Source organism: Microtus oregoni, unplaced genomic scaffold (genome assembly GCF_018167655.1).
Source record: "Microtus oregoni isolate MIOR12 unplaced genomic scaffold, Mior012 000000F_ref0000247, whole genome shotgun sequence".
NCBI lineage: Eukaryota > Metazoa > Chordata > Mammalia > Rodentia > Cricetidae > Microtus > Microtus oregoni.
This window is the reverse complement of record NW_024543059.1, coordinates 71752958-71774050: the sequence shown is the minus strand read 5'-3', so window position 1 is coordinate 71774050 and position 21093 is coordinate 71752958. Positions and strand designations below refer to the sequence as shown.

At 41.9% G+C, this 21093-nt stretch overlaps 1 protein-coding gene across 3 annotated transcripts in view; it reads right to left on the bottom strand.

Moving 5' to 3' along the window:
- The window catches only part of Npnt (nephronectin), a 65133-nt gene that overhangs the window by 18325 nt on the left and 25715 nt on the right, over positions 1-21093 (bottom strand). For all 3 annotated transcript variants that reach the window (XM_041658895.1, XM_041658904.1, XM_041658913.1), the window contains 6 exons: positions 16587-16679; positions 9502-9621; positions 7805-7924; positions 6529-6663; positions 6133-6255; positions 4565-4963 (listed from right to left, as the gene is read on the bottom strand). In XM_041658895.1, coding sequence (XP_041514829.1) covers positions 4565-4963; positions 6133-6255; positions 6529-6663; positions 7805-7924; positions 9502-9621; positions 16587-16679 — 990 coding nt within the window. The remainder of the gene's footprint in view (positions 1-4564; positions 4964-6132; positions 6256-6528; positions 6664-7804; positions 7925-9501; positions 9622-16586; positions 16680-21093) is intronic.

Below are 21093 nucleotides of genomic sequence, written 5' to 3'. Positions count from 1 at the left end.
AAAGATTTACATTACGATTTATAACAGTAGCAGAAATATAGTTATGAAGTGGTGATGAAAGTAATTTTATGGTTGGGGTCAGCACAACATAAGGGACTGTATGAATAGTTGCAGCATGAGGAGGGTCGAGGACCACTACCTCAGATTACTCTTATTTTGAAATAGATGCTGAATATTTCATATCCTACATGAAAGGTGACTTTTTAATATATTTATTCTCCCCAGTATGGCTATAGTGAATCAATACAGTAAATAATCTATCCCAGTTCGTAGCACTTCATTATTCATACAATTTTTACTTGAATTCTCTTGGACCTTGAACCCACTCAGTGGAAAAGAAGGCCTGGGTAATTGAGCAAAGTTGCAAACTCATAAATATCAGAGGGATGAAGCAAACCCAGGCTTCCTGACTCAATGCATTGTAAGAAGAGACCCGGAGGGAATCCATCTCACATGCTTCAACCTATTTTCATACTCCCTTCTCACGACTTATACAAGCTCTCAACATCAGGCTTAAATTTTAAAAGTATACTGGACATAAAATCTTCTAGAGAATGTTTACCGTCGGTGGCTATGTTACCCTCGGTCAGGGCGAGAGTAAAACTGTAATCTGAAATAGCTGATCATTTATTTGAAAAGCCATCAGAATCAAGAAGGGGAATTTAGCTTCAACAAGAAATGCAATTCAAACTACTTAATCTGAAGAAGAGTAGATTCATTTTCTGAAATACTTCTGGAAGTTCATGGGAAGTGAACCTTAACACAATGACCAAGAGTCATTGCCGCGGAGTAGGACAACATTATGGTTTCTTAAATTTCGGTTAAACAAGGGTGTCTCTGTTGTGATCTGGGCTATGGGGAAGGGTGCTGGATATAACAGGAGTGATTTAAGAGTCCTCATAAAATCATGGGATATAAGAATAAGACTCTAGGACACTTCAGTAATGCAGCTTTCGTAATGTCCCTAGGCCCCAAATTAAAATGCCCAGAGACTATGGCAATTAGCACAGGGACCACTTATTTGCAGTTTAAAATGGAAGTTTGCAATTCTGCATCCTTTTCTTTCGTAGCAGTATCCAAGCAACAAAACGCTGCAGTCGACGGTGCTCTTTGCAAGCCCATATTGTGTTGTGGGATTGTTTCATAAATCTTTCTTGCATTAAAAATATTTGTGAGTCTTTTTTTTTTTTGATTTTTCAAGATAGGATTTCTCTGTAGCTTTGGTGCCTGTCCTGGAACTAGCTCTTGTAGACCAGGCTGGCCTCGAACTCCCAGAGATCTGCCTGCCTCTGCCTCCCAAGTGCTGGGATTAAAGGCGTGCGCAACCACCGCCCGCTATTGGTGAGTCTTTAAACTAACTTTTCATAATACATTCATAAAGTAAACTGTATTTTAACTATCTTGAGGCGCTCAGAAGCAGACACGCTGAGATGACCGCTCTCCATGGTTGACAAGCCTTTTTGTTAATCAATACATCTCACCATGCAGAGTCCTTCATGCGTGTCTCATACAGCATTGGCACCTGATTATATTTCTAAAAATCTGGAAAATATTGTATTTCACAATCATTTAGATTATAGACATATGGTAAATTTTGAATCTATAAACTGAAAGAGAGAGAAGACTTGGTCGAAAGGTACACAAGTTCTTGTAAGAAATGGTGTCACTTTAGGTATAATCCTTTTTAGAATAAAAAAATCAGGTGAACTAAAAATATGCTAAGGTTCCTTACGATTTTCACAGAGAATAAACAATGTTTTCTTTTTCTGAATAAATAGCTTTCATTTTTCAGAATATATGCTATAACCACAAGAAACCAAGTTTAGAAGTCGCCACAATATTCTCCTACACGCTAAACTTAGGAGCAGCTATTGCTGAAGATGAAGGGAGAGTGGAGTTGAATTCCTGGCAGCGTGTCTGGGTGGCAAGGTTATCTGTGCCATGTGATAGTCCTGGCACACGATCAAGGTGATCGCCCAGAGAATGCCCCAGGGATCACACTCACTACAGTAAGGGCTCTGGAGAATCTCTGCAGCTAGGACCTCCCTAGTGTTACACTGCAGCTGGGACCTCCCCAGTCCTACACTGCAGCTAGGACCACCCCAGTCTGACTTACTCTGCAGCTGGGCACCTCCCCAGTCTGTCTTACACTGCAGCTAGGACTCCCCCTCCCCCAGTCTGTCTTACACTGCAGCTGGGACCTCCTCAGTCTGTCTTACACTGCAGCTAAAACCCTTTCAGTCTTACACTGCTAGGTTTCACCTAGTAAATTTCTACACTATCTTTAATTCCTTGATGTGTATCTATGTGTGAAAAGAAGAGCATTCATGAGGTCTCTTTAACAAGAGAAACTATTACAAGGAATGCCTAGAAAGATGTTCTCTCCATCAGTGTGTGTGTTTATGCTATACTGCTTCATGATCAGTAAAGGCAGGAAAATAACATACATAGCATACTTGGCTGAGACATGAGTAAAAATCACATTATGTGATGATCACAAAAAGATAGGAAAATATAAAGGAGAGACAACACACACAGCAATCAATTTCAAAACCAAATAGATATGCACATGAGATGGATATTTTGAGATCTATCATCTAATTCTCCTAGAACGTATGCAGATGGCCTAAACCATGCGCAACCACAGTAGAACGAATCTCAATCTCCCTTCAAATAAACGGCAGCACCAAAGGAAAAGGGAACTCATAATCTCATGTGTCTTCTCTTGCGAAGAACTACAGTCATCGTGGGGGCTGGGGAGATGGTTCAGTTAGTACAGTGCTTGTGTTTGACCCCCCGGAAACTAGGTTAAAAGTGTAGATCTGGGCCTGGAGCACTTGTAACCAGCATGCTGGAGAGTCCCAGAGAGATGGACCCCTGTACCTCACCAGCTACCCAGACTAGCCTGTGAGCAATTCCAGATCAATGAGAGACCCTGTCCCAAAAGAAAAAAAAGTTGACTCCACCTGAGAAACAACACCCAGAGTTGTTAGGTGGTCTCCACGTGTGCACACGTACAAGTATATATATATATATATATATATATATATATATATATATATATGTATATATATCCGCACACATGAGTGTGCACACACATGCAAGTATATACACACCCGCACACATGCCTGCAGAAGTATATACACATCCACACATGTGTATACACACACCCGCAAACATATAAGCATATACATACCCACACATGTGTATATACACACTCACACACGTGTATGCACACACATACAAATAAATACATACCCACATACACAAGAATTACAAGCATCATTATTCTATTTAACTCATAAAACATTAGTGACACTTAATTTAAATGGCACACGTTGGCTCCATCATGGGAAAAGCATGAATTGGTAATGACATAAAGGTACAGGGTTGGTAGACGTTATGAATGTACAAGAGGCTAAACATACGTGAAGTGAAACAGGCAAGTGAGGATACACAAATGGACAGTGTCAATATGCCAAGTTTAGTCTGGGAACAAGAGAGCAGCCTTTCCCCCCTCGCCTTCCTTTTCTTCCCACAGCCTGTCTCCACTGGTGATTTCCCCTCTGCTCAGTACCTGCGAAGGTCTAGGACTCTTACCTGGGGCCCATCTTCATGCTTCACCAGCTAACAGCCAGCACGAGGGGCAAACGCTCAGCCTCATCTCTCTCCCTGACAGACCCCTCTGACCGGCGGTCTACACTGCTTCCTGTTCCTGTGCCCCTGTTGTTCTGCCTCTTCTTTAACTGTGAGGTCTCTCTTCCCTCATTCCCTCTGTCCAGCTCCACTCAGCAATCTGTAAATGTCCCATATAAAAAAGTCTGACCCCTTTCCTCCATTCCCAGAAGAGTCTCCACAAATCCCATTCTGTTCTCTGACATGGTACAGCAGCTAACTACCAGGCCTCTCCTTCCCACCAGACTGTAACACTTCTTGTCTTATCATTATGAGTCCAATATCTAACATGGTTTGTCACCCCAAAGGGTGCTCACACTTTGTCACTGAATGAATGAAGGTTAAAAGTTAAGTAGCATTGGGCATATTAAGTTTCCCACTTTAGAACACCACCAAGTAAAGCCGACTATATTAAGAGAATTCCCACAGTGGATAAGATCTGTGATTTGCTGCCTGGCTTTTATGAGAGACAGGAGGTTGTCTCCACACATTCCTTCCTACTCGCCCAATCGCACTGACTCTTCACCTAGCTTTCTACACTACATGGCAATCGGCATGGATGGACCTGAATCACCTAAATCTTTTCATTAGTTGGATTTCCTAAAAAGATGGTCCAGGGTTGAATATCATCCTAAAAGATAATAATTGAGGCTGGAGAGATGGCTCAGAACTGGTAGCAGTGCTCTTGCAGAGGACCCAGGTTTGAGTCCCAGTACACACACGGTGACTCCCAACCAACTGCAATACCAGGTCTAGGGATTCCAGTGCTCTCTTCTGACCCAAGTGAGCAGAGACACAGTATATATTACATACACAAACGCAAAACACTCATGCACACAAAATAAAATAAATAAATCTTTAAAGAGATATAAGAATTCATGTGACTTACTGAACACATCTCCCCTGGGTTTCTGAGGATCTGTCTGTATCCCACTGTCAGCCGTAGTCACTTGAGGAGATGTCCTGGTGTCAGGAGCTACAGTCGTCAGTGTGGTGGGTGGCCTTTCTGGGGTTGGTGGTGGAGGCGGAGTCGTTCTGAGCTCTGTTGGCAGCGGGGGTGGGGGCGGTGGAGTAGGCTGTGGTGTTGGGTTTGGTGTAGGTCTTGTTGTTGGCTTATGAGTGGGCCAACTGGTGATGACAGGAGGAATATACGGTGTCCTCAGGGGCCACCTAGTACTCCCAGCATCAGGAATCCGATTAGCATGTCCGCCATCACCCTTTGAGATTGTACCATTTCTCTCTGGCCCGTGAACTGGACCTGAAGGCTCAATCATGACTTTGGGGATATCTGAAAAAAAAAATCCAAAGATTAAATTAATATGAAAATATTTCTCTCTTAAAAAAAGTGCAACGGGAAACTGTGAACGAAACACATGCACAGAAACACCTCATGCTAACAAGTCCTCTTTTTCCATTCTTGGCTATAAGACGCCACGGGATTTTCTGATAACAAATGTGTGTGCCTTAACAAACATGAAAAAATATTTTGGTGTTTCTGTAATGAATATGTATTTCTGAAGCACAAAAATGTTTTCAACATTTACAAAGCAGTAGCAACAGAATGTTTCTCCCCAAATGTGGAAAGATTACATTTTTGTGAGAAACACAGTCTGTGCTGTGTTCCCCTCCTGCATGTGTGTTATGCAACTGTGTTTCAAACTCTACTAACTGGGCAGATACTGCCTCACCTACGCCTTAGATGTACTCAACTTGTGCAAAAAAAATGAGTCTTATAACTGGCTTTTCCTCACATTTGCTAATTTATATTTGCTTTCTAAAAATAGATTTTCAAAATTAAAAAATCATCTGTATATTTCCCATTGATAATCTTCACCAAAAAGAATCAATATTTAATCTGCCTGGAATGATAATATTCCAGAGTAGGAATGACTTCACAACACTTCAAAAGCCCTTTAATCCACAGAATTTTATGCCCTGTGGTTTTTCAGTAAATGTTCTACTCAGGAAAAATTTTAAAGTTATCTAGTGTTACATGAAATGTGCAGTACATTACGGCCTCCGGTTTGTTGGGCTTTCATCTTCAGGCGCTTGCATTTCGCATGTTTGTCTAGTAACCTACGACTCCAGAGACAACCAAAGAGCCAGGCAGTTTTAAATGTAGGGAAAATAAATACCGGAACTATTTCCAGTAGAAAACAAACACGCAGACTACATCCCAATTATCATAACGCAATGCTAACAGTGGATGTTTATTGCAGATTCAACAAATTCCAGTGATTAGGGCGGAGCCCATCCTTTCTTTCTAGCTGAAAGGAAGCAACTCCCAGACTGTACTCGGGACATTCTACGGCTTTGAATGCTAGTTATAGGATAGGTTGAGATTCGTAGGTATGAAAACCATGTCTTCAATGACTATTAGCTCCCTCATCTTCTTCAGCAATGGCCTTCACCAACCCCATACTTCCTGAAGACGTGAGCAGGGCAGGATTTACTCACACACACAGTGCCGTCCGTCGCCCTCGTAGCCATCTTTGCATTTACACTTGTAGGACCCGTGGACGTTGTAACATCGGGCAGAGCTGCTGCACTGGTGCTGCCCCAGGGCACACTCGTCGATGTCTGCATGGGGGCAGAAAAGCAAGTGGAGAGACACGTGACAACACGGAACGCACACCACGTGGAACAGAGGTCCACGTAAAACAGCGATGGTGAACAGAAGAGACACGGTACACATGTCTCCAGAATGGCGGGTGGGGGAGGCAGACTTTGTTTCTTTTAATGCCTGTACCCCCCCTCCTCCACCCCATCCCAGCAATCCAGTTATCACCACAGCTGGAGACTTCTCAATGCTACCAGCAGAAAGCTTACATAGGAACGGGACAGTTCCATTACCGTGACACTGGTATTTGCCTCCAATGTACATGAGGTCGAAACCAGCGTGGCACTTGCAGATGTAACTCCCAAAGGTGTTGGCGCACTGCCTAAATCGAGGGCAGGAGACTCTCCCAGTAGCGCATTCATCAATATCTAGAAACGTAAGTCAATTGCATCTTAGGAAGGGCAAAGACAGGCACGTCATCGTAACGGTATCCCCCAGCTACCGTAGGAACAGACGGGAATTCAGCATCTCCAGCTTTCAGCTCCCCCCAACCCCCGCAACACACACACCAAGCTCTTCTTCCCTCACATGCAGCATTGGCAGATACTCTGCTGCGTCTACTTAGTTGCTTGAACTAGAAGCATGCATGCTACTAAACCTTTCGCCAAACAGGTCTGGTAAATCGTCCTGCTCTACCCACAGAAAACGACTGGAACCAGTCTCGCTCCCTCCACCAGCCCATTCATGCCCACCACCTCCTGCTCTACACGGAGACAGGAAGTCATGAAACTGTACATTTTGCGGCCACTCTTATCTCCTCCAAACAACTTCACCTCTCGGCAGGTTCTTTAATTTTTTTAAATTATTTTCTATTATGACTGTTCCGACTGTGTATACATATGGGTATCATGTGCATGTCTGGCGCCTGAGGAGGTTAGAGGGAGTTAGGTCCCCGAGAACTGGATGGTTGTGGGCTGTACTGTGAGTGCTCTTAGCTATCTGCCTCTCCAGCCCCTTGATGCATTCTTTATACACCTAATGGCCCAGGACTAACTTTAGAACTTCCCTAATGATTATTAATAATTATTCCCTAATGATTATTCTCGAATGATTATTTTCTAAGATGGACCCTTCCTGGCTTTGTTTCTCTAGATACCTTATTTAGTTCTTTTCCTAACTATCATAGCTAGTGTGTGGCTCAGTCAGCTTCAGAAAGTCCAAACTCCACATAATCTATACTGCCATCTCAATATTCTAGAACAATGCTAAGCCCTGTAGTCCAGCACATGTACTAGTGTAGATTTAGTGAGCTGTTCAGCTCCACCACTCCCTTCCGTCTGGATTACAAAAACCGAGATCCACTTGTCCTGAACACAGTGCTCTGCTGGACTTCACTGTCTATGCGCACCTGGTTTCCCCTGTGTGGTGCTTCCTCCTGTCCTTCAGGTTTCAAAAGCAAGACTGTGTTGACCAGTTCACAGCTCCATACCTGACTAAGTAAAACTGCCTTCTTCTCCTATGTATTCAATCCTAACCATCTACTGGCAGATGCTTGATGACTGAACTCACCCACACAGGTCCTCCCATCGGGAGCTAGCTGCAGGCCAGGGGAAGGACACTGGCACCGGATTTGTCCTTTGACCACATCACAGCCGTACTGACAGTTTGCCATGGAACATGAATGGGCACCTGGAAAGAGAGTGACTGGCTGTCTCCGAGAGGCAAAAAGCACCTGTAACATAAGCACTTGTTTTCACGAATCCTGCAATTGGGGGCACTGATTCAACACTGAGGAGTCAATTAACCACCATTCTAAGAAGGGTGTAGCAGGGGTGAAGGATGACCTCTGAAGCGGGATGATTGACAAGTGGCCCTGACCATCATCACCTGGAGAAGCCCTTTAATGTTTTAAAAGGATTGGCAGGCAGGGAGAGAGCTTTCTCTGACCTCTATCAGTTAAGGTAGAACCGAGGTCTTTCTCCAGATTACTCTAGTTAAATGCAAATCGTAACCAAAATATATAATTAACTGTCTCAATTACACATTAAAATTCTTTGTAGGACAAAAGAAGATTTCCTAGTGAGCCCCAAAACGTAGAGACTCTGGAATCATTGTCAAATGCAATTAAAGATATACTTTCATCAAACAAAAGTTCCAGTGATGTCTGTATAGCACTAAACAAAATTAGTTACTATTGTTTTTATGTAAAATTCATCTTAGTTAATTGGTAATAAGGCAAAAATAAAAATCAGGTCGCTGCTTGTTGATTAGCATAGAAATTCAAGTTATTCGATTTTCAGCCGACAGAGAATTTGAGGGAAATGTCCATTTTAAAAACACAACCAAGTGATAACAGGACACATCATACAATTCTCTTATAAAGATGCATACATGTAAGATTGACCCTCTGAGGCCTGGGGATGCACTCAGTTTCTAGAATGTGTGTCTAGCATGCATTGAAGAGTCTAACTCTAATACCTCATAAAGGCAATCGTGGCAGTGCTTGCCTGTAATCTCAGCACTCAGGAGGTGGAGGAAGGAAGATTAGCCATTCAAGGTCACTGTATAGCAAGTTGGAGGCTACCCTAGGATACGTAAGACCCTATTTTAAAAAAGCAAACCTCAATTTTTCTGATGTTATATTCATTTTCACTTAAAGCAGTTTTTCTTCTTGCATATTTCTTTTTTTTTTTTTTTTTTTTTTTTGGTTTTTCGAGACAGGGTTTCTCTGTGGCTTTGGAACCTGTCCTGGAAGTAGCTCTTGTAGACCAGGCTGGTCTCGAACTCACAGAGATCCGCCTGCCTCTGCCTCCCAAGTGCTGGGTTTAAAGGCATGCGCCACCACCGCCCAGCTTCTTACACATTTCTTAAATTATCCTACGATTTATTATCAAGAATTATAAAAACATACTTGAAGGTATTTATGAACAGAGACGGTGGATTCTCTCTAAACAAAGTCTCAGTCATCATTAATAGTCTTTGACCTGGAATGGTTCTTCTATTATACCCAGGGAGAACACTGGGATAAACATTAGAAAATGTGGTTCTTGCTCTGAACCCACTTATAAGCCCACCGATGCTGGCCTGTGCAGTAAGAGAATGTCGTGTCTATAAACATACACCTCTCCTTTTGATCCTCAGTTCCCCAGGCATGCATACAAACACAAGCACACATCCTGTCCAGTGGAGATGAAGAGGCAGGCTACCAAAGCATGTCAGAAATCAAGCCTAGGGCACTTAGACAACAGCTAGGATTCTTGACATACTTGAGCAGGATCCATCTGGCATAAGCATGTATCCGTTGAGACAATAGCACTTGTAGCTGCCGAACGTGTTCATGCACCTGTGCTTGCAGGGCCTCGGCTTCAGGCCGCACTCATTTAAATCTGCAAAGAATGGGGATCAAAACAGAAAAATCACAAAACTCAGCAATGATGCGAAATGCTGAAAATGCTTCTCAATGTGGAACATAAGAGGGGAAAAGGGTCATGACAGTGAAATCATCCCTTCCACGACACATAAAGCCTGTGTGTACCATCTTAACATGAGCATCACACTACGAGCAGCCGGATGTTGCAGGGACCATTAAGGATGTCTGATTCTCTGTGCCTGTTTGTAACCTCCACAAAGAGCAGCACCCTCGACCCAAGGGTGGCGGTGCTCTATTCTCTGGCTGCCATTCAGCTTCAACTACCTGTGGCCCTGCTATTAGACACTTGTGATAATGGATTCTGCTCAAGAGGATACCACATGACACTTTATACTCCATAGACAGCGTGCAAATATTAAAACATTAGAATGATTCGAACTTCTCAAGGACAGCTATGTTTCAGAGGGGAAAAACACTGCATGGATCCAACAGATCGTTACTGTGACTTTTCTTGTTCAGTTTGATAGTTGGATTAGAGAAAATTCAGCTTCCTATTTTACTAATCCATTCAAATCACAAAACAAGTATTAAAGCCTCCCAATAAATTTTCATCCATTTGGCAGTTAAGAGGAGCCCGTGGAAAACACTAAGGGACAAAACATCATTATGTATTTTATGTTTACTGCTTTAAATATCAATGTGAAATTAATGAATTCCACGATATAAAAGTTTTCCAGCACAAATTGAAAACTGCCTCAAGTCAACATAAAATTCGAAATGACTTAAAACACTAAAATAGTAATGCCCATAACATAGACCTCATTAAAAAGAAATGTGACCATATATTTATTTTGTCTGGAAACAACAGCAGAAATCCCTTATTAGCATAATTTAATTATCAATCTATCTATGTTACTGAATAAAAATACAGATAATAAGTCTAGCTTTAAAGTTGTTTCCAAATCTAATCAAAATTACATCTGACCTGCTCATTTAGAGGAGGTATGTAGTGTTTCACTGAGGCATCCAGTTGCATTACACTTTAAAGTCACCAAATAAATAAAACATCTAAGGATATTTTCACATCTTACTGATTTTCCAGCTTGGTTTTTTTTCTCCCCTTACCACGAGGTAAGCACATCACCAGCTGGGCAAAGTCTGGAGAGGTCAGATAAACATAGCAAATACCTTTGTCATTTCCTGTGTTTTCTGCAATTCTTTGCTTTATTGTCTTTTGCCCAAAGGTTTTCAAAACAGAATCACATTAAGCATTTTTTTTAAAAAAATAATCTCTCTGTGCTCATAGAAGATAGATACTTCGTAGATGATTCTATCACAAACGTTGACCCCCCACCTCTGTTGAGTGAGGCAAGAATGCGTAGGGTGGCCTGAGGGCAAATTCTAATCTCTCTTCATACTCTCCTAGCTTGTATTTGAAATTTTAATCCACATTTGAGTCAGGGAACTCTTTCTCATCTCCCAGAAGTTTGCCAACATCCTTAACATCACTCCCGCGGAGTCACACATGCCTTGATGAATCCTGGGAGGAAGGTACTTAAATCTTGAGTATTCTGAAAGAGAGAATCTTTTCTTTTCCTGTGCTCAAAGCAGGTAACAAATCAGTGCCTCAAACTAAGTGTCGATTTGATTCTGCATTTCAAGAGAGGGCTTCTTAAAGTATCAATTAAGACTCCCTAGTTTATTTTTAGAGAGCAACAGAAACTTCTGGAGGCTCCTTACCGGAACCAGCAGCTGTTCATAACCCTGGGCAGCTCACAAGCAAGGAGAGTTGGATGCCAGTGGGAACCTCTCCAGATATTGTGTCCCTGGTTAAAGCTGATACCCAGTGGAGGCAGCGCTTCCACAACCTGGCCCCAAGGCTGATCCATGAGGCTCCTTAGGATGCCTTTGGGGACCCAGGCTGGATTGTCATGGGTTGCCAGGGATCTTAAAGACCAACTTTATCCAGATTTATATTTTCCTTGTCATGGGGAAAGTGCTTTGTGGTTAGGAATCTTAAAACTGAACTAACAAACTGTCATAGTTGTTAGAAATCTGAAAATCACTCCATGAAAAAAATAGAAAAAAGAAAACAGAGCATCCACTGGGTAAAAAGTGAAGGGAAGCAGGTTATATTACTGACTATTAGATACTATGTAACCATCTAAGCATGTGGAAAGCAACTTGAGAAGCTGCCCTAGCAGCTGCTAATGGGCTGGATGAGGCTGCCTTGACAGGTGACTGCTGTTATGTCAAGCGTCCCTGATGACTGCCTGGCCCCATCTCCAACAGGCTTCACAGTAGTCCTTTCCCGGAGCCTCTGCAGCCATAACAGAGTTCCAGCTACCGTTCGTCAACACTGACCCCATAACAGACCCTGATGAGCAGGGAATACCAAAGCTGCCGGCATTATGTTGAAGAACCGCTTCCCTTCCGTTTTCTTGAAAGTTTCTAGTCTATAGTTATCACACCTTAGTTTTCTTTGTTGACCCAAAGCCGTACACAATTGAGTTATTCTGTGTTGCTTCTGATAAACGCGGTACTCGCATCTATATGAAATGACACTTTCAAACTGTGGTAAATGTTCTTATAAAAAGTATGAAAGACTCCTCCTGACTCTCACTGTCTCAAAGTAATTTAAAGTTGACAGGCGAGTCTAGTAAATAAATGCTAGTGTCTTTTTAAGTTCACTTTAATCTTGCCCTGGAAGCATAATAGAGATCTGCAATAAAATAACAGTGAACTTAATCATGCACACATCTCCCTCTAAAGGATGCACTTGTATCTCTTACATTCAAACACTTTAAATCTTATGCATATAAAGAGCATTGTCATCAGGGGCACATTTAAGCAGGTCGGTGGATTTGGGAGCTTGGAGGGAGAAAGTAGAGACAAGGAGGGGAGCTGGCCCAGAACACAAATGCAAGCTGCATAGCATCGCTATTAGACTTCAGGGCAAAGAGAGTCGGAACCTGTATTAGCATGCAGACACAGAAAGACAGTCATAATAAGATAGCCACCACAGTTTTACAGGAAAGCATCGTCCGTTCGCTTCAGGGTATTTGAACCGCTTTCTTTCTGATGCTTAAGTCAGATAATATTTCAGAAACCTAACCTTTAAAACGTTATCTCACTAAAGTAAGGCCATAGGTGAATGTAGGTCAAAATAGCAACGGCCACAACTTTCTCCTAATGATGAGCAACTCTAAAGCGAACCCATTGTCCTGGTCCCTAGTGCAGAACACAAGCAGGTTTAACACATTCCCCATCAGCAGAGCCAGTAAGAACTCCCAGACTATTTCAGTCGTCCTAAGTCCTCATGCCTGTGCGTGGGAGAAATAAAAATCTAGAACTAGAAAGTCTACCACCTGACTTACCTATAGCTATCCCCATCACCATGAAGATGACAAGAGTTTTGGTGAGTGAGTCTCACACCAGCCCCACAGATAAGCAGGGCAGGAACTCCTTTACTGTCCCCTACTACTGAGTGTTGCCAAGGCCAGGACACTTCAAATGGGATTCCAATAAACAAGTAATTAGAACCAGAACTGAAGCCTTTTGACATTAAATAGTGTGTGCACTGAATGAAAGGAGCCGACGTGTGGTGCGATTTCTAAACAAGCCTAAAATCCCATATCCCTGACAGTGAGAGAAGAAAGGCACTAAATTACATTCAAAATCTACCAGGAAAACGTCATCCAAACCTACAGCTTAGCAGAGGCGCTTCTGATATCGCCTACATACGAAAACACCAACTATCTTTCTATCTGATTTTCGGGAAAGGTTTCCAAACTCAGAGAAGAGGAGAAAGAGCGATGATACGTAATACAGTAAGAGAAGAGAGGGCGCCACACTCTCCAAGGTACAGAGACTCAGCAACAGGTGACAATTCCCACGGCTTGCTCCACAGGCTCAGGCTGAAGGCTTGGCACTTCTGCACTGGCGTTTGCAAGAGTAAGGGCAGGAAGCCGTGCGGGTGGGCCGAGCGGCCACCTGAGACAATGTACGCTCACCCCTTGAAGGTACACTTGTGGCTTGATGATCCGGGGGTTGGAAAAGAGGCTGTTCACTGCCTTGGTCAAGAGGAGTTGGGTAGGAGGGCTCATCTTCACAGCAGGGAGAAGGTAATAAGAGTCAGCTTTGAACCGATGTCATTGTTAGCCCTAAAAATCTTCACAAGTATCCATTAAACAGTTACCAAATGTTGATGGAGCTTAAAAGGACTCTTTGGCTACTTCACAAATAATTTCTAACTCTGTTTTTCCCTCTTTTTTTTTTAAAAAATTCTGTTTCTGAAAACTTATGATAGTCATCTTTCTTTCCAAAGAAAAATTGCAAATTTAATAATCTATCATTTTCATACCATTAAAAACCAAAATAAGACTAAAGTGTGACTTTCATCAACAACAGAAGACAACAAAACCAAATAACCAACTAACCCTGTTTAGGATATTTAAGTTTAAGCGACCAATTTTAGACTTACCTTACATTGTCACATTGCTAATAATAGTTCCAAATACACCCAATGAATGCACACATGCATTTGCATACGGATTTGAGCAACATCTTAGCATGGTCGATCATCGTGCTTCCATTCAGAAGTAAAAACTTATGTCAGAGTTGGCTCTCATCTAGTTAGAGCGCACATTAGAAGCTTTATGAAAAGCCATAAACATGAAGATAATCCATGAAGAACTGTGGTCATTGCTATTTAACAAAATGCCATGAGACGACTGGGCTCAAAGGGGAATGTCAAAAGGGCAGCCTTTCTGCTTTCTGTTTTACAACACATTCTGTTTATCAGCCACTTAACTTTCTAAATCAAAGGCACATTTGTTTCTGGGGTTGGAACTTTTAAAAAGCGAAGTTGTTGATAACACCACAGCTAGGGGGAAAGCTCTTACAATTCTGCTCAGCCAGGCAACTGGCATTTCTGCCGTAAGTAGTAGACTCAGATGGAATGTCTGGCTCTGTATCCTTCTATACTGTTCTTTCCTTGGGCTCAGGAACTCAATATATGGAACAAAAACCAAGCCAAAACACTAGTAATCGATATTTATAAATTGTTTCTTCTGAAATTAGTGTGAAGCATGCATTCAAATGTGTATTAATTTCTACAAAGTATATGATGGGCATAACATCTTTACATGCTAAAAGGAATTCCCCAGTAGGACAGCTGTAAAAAGATTATATGTAATGGTATTCTCTCTTGGATGGGGGGTGGATTTGTTTGGGTAGAGATACTTAAGGAGAAGGAAATGGGCATGGATAACCTTACTGGAGAATAACAAGGGAGAGCAAATGATTAAATACAATCTAGCCAAAACTTGAGGTAGAATTCCATCTGCTGTGAAAGGCAGCATCTTAGAGAGAAAGCTAGTGATTTCAAAATCATAACTTTGTACCTGATCTTAGAGCAACAAATCCAGAAAAGGACTCAGAAGGAAGAGCAAGCCACCAAGGACAACCTCAGTGTAGAGGGATCACTGAATCCAGCCAGTTGGAGACACAGCTTGCCCTGCATTCAGGTTATCCCCGGCATCTCTCAAGCCCTGGGTCAATGTCTGTTACTCATTCAAGCTGTTATTCTATTGAGCAGCTTCCCAGGGCTGCTTCTGAAGCAGATGAGACTTGTAGCAAGAGTCTCTTACCCCAATGCCCAACTTTAATCACGTGCTAATTTCCAGTAATGTGGAACTATTTCAAATTTGCTGCTTTTTGACATTTCTTTCCTTGAGAAAAAAAAAATTTGATTTCCTGCATCTCTGGGGCACAATTACTACTTCTGAAAATGTGTGGGCCTCAGTGAAAACAGTCAGTTAGTTTATTGTATGGTAATTCTGCACCATCTGTTCTAGGGAGGACTATAGGGACTCCAGGCTGAGCTCACACTTATTCAGGCCGTTCCTCCCAGATTACAAGGGGCGGGGCTCAGTGTATGAATTCAGACTGTATGAGATGTGATCTTCATGGAACTCTCTTATGAGCAAGAGTCACTGTATGAATCGGTCATTCAGCCTGTGCTAACAGGAATCCAGAAGTCAGTGAGACTGCAAGAGGTCCTGGCTAGACAGGAGTGAGGCTTTCCAGCTGGGTGTGCCGGTTTTGCAGGGACAGTGAAGTCTTGAAGACACATGAGCTCAGTTTTTTATTTTCAAGAAAATGTGACTCTGATCTTTTTTTTTTAATAAAAATTAACATTTTATTTCTAGCTTTTTAACTATAGTAGTCGAAATCAGTAGGTACAATTAATTAAGAAGATGAACTTGTGTAGCTTGTGCAGAAGAGTGAAATAATCATGTCTCCGTTACAATTTTTCGTTGAAAACTGGCATACCAAAGTGAATATGGATTATGTAAGCCATAGCTCTAAGTCTTTTCTCTACGAGTTCTGTGAACTCAGGCAAGACAACTAATACCTCTGACCTTTAGTCTCTCCGAATGAAAGCTGCACAGTTTCATTATTTCCTATATACCTAACTATAATACACGGCACTCCATTTCATACAAGGTTGACCAACTCGACATGGGGAAAACAAGAAATTCTAGAATTTAAGACTTTTAAAACTTTACTTACATACTTATTGTGTGTGTGGAGTATTATGGCACATTGTGGAGGTCAGAGGACAACTTTATAAATTTGGTTATTTCCTTCCTCCTGTATGTGGGTTCTAGAGACCAAACTCGGGTTACCTGGCATGTCTGGGAAGTGCTGTTATCTGCTGATCTCTCTCAGGGCCCCAGAATATAAATTCTATTATAGATAGAACAGCTTTCTTCATCACAAACAAATTTTTATGAGTATCCATGAATGCAAGTAAGGGAATCCTTTAAGAAAAAATATTTTTCTAAGATTTACCATTCCTATTTTTAATTCTTTCATAATTGGGAGAAACAGCAATGAAAATGGCTGGAAAATGTGCGAATCTAGCTTTTTATTTGTCATGACAGAGGTGCCACGGCTTCCACACTGTATTCCTACCTTGGTTGCAGGTTTTCCCAGCAAATCCAGGGTGACATTTGCACTTGTTTGGCCCGATGCACTCTCCATGTTTGCACTGTGGCTGACACACAGCTGGGGAAAGAGAAGAGTGGGTGTCAATCTCAGATCTGCACTGCATTCTCCGCCCCCCCCCCCCGTGAAGCACCAAAGTCACAGACCACTGTGATGACATGAAAACTAAGAACTTACAATAAAGTAGCAATATTTATAAAAGCCCTGTTCCCTTCCACTGTCTACACTACAAACAAGCATGCATGCCATGATGGTCTGACTAAGAATGGTCCCCATAGACTCGTGTGTGTGAATACTTGACCCAGAGGGAATGACACTGTTAGGAGGTGTGGCCTTGTTGGAAAAGGTGTGGTCTTGTTGGAAGAAGTGTGTCACTGTGCAGGCAGGATTTTAGGTCTTATATGCTTAAGATATGTCCAGTGTGGCACATAGAGTTCTTCTGCTGCCTATAGACCAAGATGTAGAACTCTCAGCTACTTCTTCAACACCATGTCTGCCATGTTTCCCACCGTGATGATAATGGACTAAACCTCCAAACTGTAAGCCAGCCCCGATGAGATGTTTTCCTTTATGAAAGTTGCATGGTCATAGTGTCTCTTCGCAGCAATAGAAACCCAAACTAAGACAGAAGCTGGTACCAGGGACTGAGGTATTACTGTGATAGACCTGGCCATTATTTTGTTTGAAGGAATGCAGACTTTGGGGCTTTGGATTAGAAAAGCAATTAAATGTTTGAAGTGGGGCTTAATGGAACATGGAAAACAGTGGTGTTGATGGTGATCTGAAATGTGAAGGCACAGTTCTAGAGGTTTCAGAGGAAAAGAATGTTAGCTGGTGGCCGAGAGACTGTTCCTGTGACATTTTGGTGAAGTATGCGGCTGCTATTTGCCCTTGTTTGAAAACTCTGCCTGAGTCTAACTTGAAGAGTTTTGGATTCAATTGCTTTGGCAGAGAAGATGTTAAAACAGCCTAGTATGACACTGTCTTGTGCTTATTAATGTTCATGCTTAGGAAGGTCTATAAAACAAGTTGATTAAGGAAAGTTACAAAATGTACAACTTGAGGAGAAACAGGACACCAGGAAGTGGAATGGAGGTAAGTATTACATTCAAGGAGATAAAAAAAAATTAAAGAAAATGCTGATATTAAATGGAATAAAGGGAGTGGAGACCTCAGGGCAAGATCCTACCCAGCTAAGCTCCCAACTTGTGAAAAGGAATTAAAGAAAAGTTTAGGGCTAGGTGTGGTAGTGCACACCTTTAGTCCAAGTTCTCCAGAGGCAGAGGGTAATAGATCTCCGAGTTTGAGGTCAGCCTGAATTACAGATTGAATTTCAGGACAGCCAAGCTTAAGCTAGGAAGGAAACCATTAAAAACAGAAAGCTGATAAAGATGTAAATGAACAAGGGGACCAAACAAGCAGAACTTGGTAGCTTTGGTCACATGAATTCTTCCTATGAGACTAAGGAGAGCCAGGTATGTGGCAGGGGTGTCCCTGTGTGGAGGCCTAAAGAGACCACTGTATAAAGCTATGGAGGTGAAGCCTAGATTTCCTTGGAGACCTCAAAATGTTGGAGATGTCAGAACTGTGAGATACCTGCCGAGGAAATCTGCTAACAGGGAGTGGAACCAACTCAAGAGAAAGAAGTGGGTTGCAATCAACAAAGACAAAAGGAGTTGAAGATCTGAAGAGGATTATGACATCAGAAATGGAGATGCCATATTTGGAGTTTGCCCAGCTTGATAATGGTCTTGCATTGGTCCAGTATTTCCTCACCATGCTCCCATGCCTCCCTTTCAGAACAGTAATGTATACCCATACCATTATATGTTGGAAGTATATGATCTGCTCTTTGGTTTTATAGGAGACTACAGCATGAATCTCAGAAGATACTTTGAACTTTGGGCTTTTAAACAAGTTTGAGACTGTTATAGATCAGGGAATTTTGAAATTGGAATGAATGCATTTCTGCATTATGTTATGGCTACAATCTTATGGGCTCCAGGGAGTGGAATGTGGTTGTCTCCCCTTCCCCAAATAGAATCATGTTTCAATGCTTGACCCATAGGGATTGGCATTATTAGGGGATATGGCCTTGTTTTATTAAGTTTGACCTTTTTGGAGGAAGTGTGTCCTGTGGAGGTGGGCTTTGAAGTCTTATATGCTCAAGCTACACTCAGTGTGGCACACAGTGTCCTTCTGCTGCCATGTTTCCCATCATGATAATGGACTAAATGGACTAAACTTCTGAACTGTAAGCTAGCTCCAAATATATGTTTTCTTCCATGAGATTTCCTGTGGTCATGGTGTCTCTTCACAGCAATAGAAACCCAAACTAAGACATGCACATTTATCATATATGTACATATGTTTATATGTATCACTTGGGATTGAAAAAATGAGGATACTACTCAAATAATTATTAGAGGGAACACGTAGCTTCACAAAAAAATGTTCACAGACAATTTCAAAACTTATTCTCTCAAATACACATCAACAAAACTTAGTCTGAATTTACTGGCTTTATAAGAAATCAATATGCCTTTCCAGAATAGAATGCGACTTGGTGGTAAAGCCCTTTCCTAGAAAGCAGGAAACCCTGGTATGGTCAGAAAACCAAGACAACATAAATTTCTTATTAAGCAACAAAATATGTATTCTATGGGCAATGATAGTCTGATAAAATGATTAAAAATGAAGCAAGCTAAAATGAAGTTCCTCACTACTGTGAAGTACTCACAAGTATTTTAATCATCTTATTCTTTCTTAACCCTGGCCTACAGTTAAGTTTCTCTTCAATTTATAGTAGCTTCCTGTAGATACAGCTGGTTTGAAAGTTTCCAGTTTAACCTTATTCTTCTCCTCTACCAAACATATCCACTTCTCTCAGGAACTCAAGTATCTTTCTCAATTTGGATAACAAACTGGACAAACAACAAATAAGTCTACCCTGTTTGTCTTGTGTCAATGGTTTTGCATAGGTATCCTTTGCATGCTCGAGGGACATCTGACAATGTCTGGAGATACTTTGAGTCCTGCTGGCATACAGGGCATAGAGGTCATCTACAGTGTTCAGACATCTCACCCACAAACTATCCAAAAGACACCAGAATATCATGGAGCCAAGGCTGGGAAACACTGTCCTACTGTTCCCAATTATGTTCATGATGATCAATATTATAATAGATGAGAAACAACAGTCAGCATGATTTCTGACCTCAAAAATCTCAGTCTATTTGAGGAGGCAAAACTTTTTCACGTTCTTTTTTAGGATTTATTTTTAAGTCTCTCTCTCATCTGTATGTGTGTACATGTGTGTATATGTGTGTGTGTCTAAGTATGTACATGCTTGAATGCAGATGCCTGAAGAGTCCAGAAAAAAAGGCATCAGATCCCTTAGGGCTGGAGTTATAGTCTGTTCTGAGTCAACAAACATTGATGTTGTGAATGCAGTTGGGTCCTCTGCGAGAGTAGTCCACACTCTTAAGACACTGAGACATCATCACTGCACAGTCACTACACATTTTCAGTTCAAGAGAATAATTGTGCATGAGCACAAAGGTTAGCAAATATGGGTTCGAACAGAAAGCCTCCTAAAAACACATGTACTGAATCTTGAAACACGGGAACAGAGATGGAAGAAGGCTCCCCGATGGAGGAGAAAATCATGTAGCAAAGTGGACCATAGGTTAGTGAAAGGTCACTCAGGAGGTCTGGGTAGCTACAAAATGAGTAAATGTGCATGAAAGAGAAAGACGCAATTATTCATAATTGGTATGGGATGGTGGTGTTCCTGAACTTTCAAACTGAGGAATGTCACTCTGTCTGTAGGACATGGGAAGACTCTGATCAGGAGAATAGCTGCCTAAGTATTAAAGCTCTGAGTATATTCATGTGGTGAATGCAGAACGAACTGGAAATAATTCAGAGGCAAAGGGAGCAATTGAATCAGAGAAACTAAAGACCAGTTAGAACCAATCCACCATGACTTGTGCTCATGACAGGTGAACTCAGGTAAACATCAAGTGAAATGCAGAGAGGCCTTGATCTAGGGCAATGCAGTCAGGCATGCCTCTGCCTTCCAAAGCCTTGGACTCCTGTTCCTTCCCATACCAGCCCACCTTTGCTCCATTCTGGAATGTGCTTCTGGTTTCCTCTGGCAATTCGCCAACATTTCCTTTAAGACTCCTGCAACCGGCGTATACTCAACGTTGCTTTCTACGTCCCCTCACTCAGCCCCTCCCTGGTATTCCACCTGGTGCTGCCAATGTTACTGTCAGTTACTGTTACGGCAATCAGGTCTGTTGAGTACTAATCCTTAGTGTGCATTCAAAGCCTACAGACAGGATGGGCAAACACAGAGAAAAGTACTTGGAGACTTCTGAAGCTCTACTTTCAGACACCACATGTATTCCAAGGGAAAGATCTGTGTTCTCTGAGAAGTAATGAACTTTCTAGAAAGCCTTCCAACATC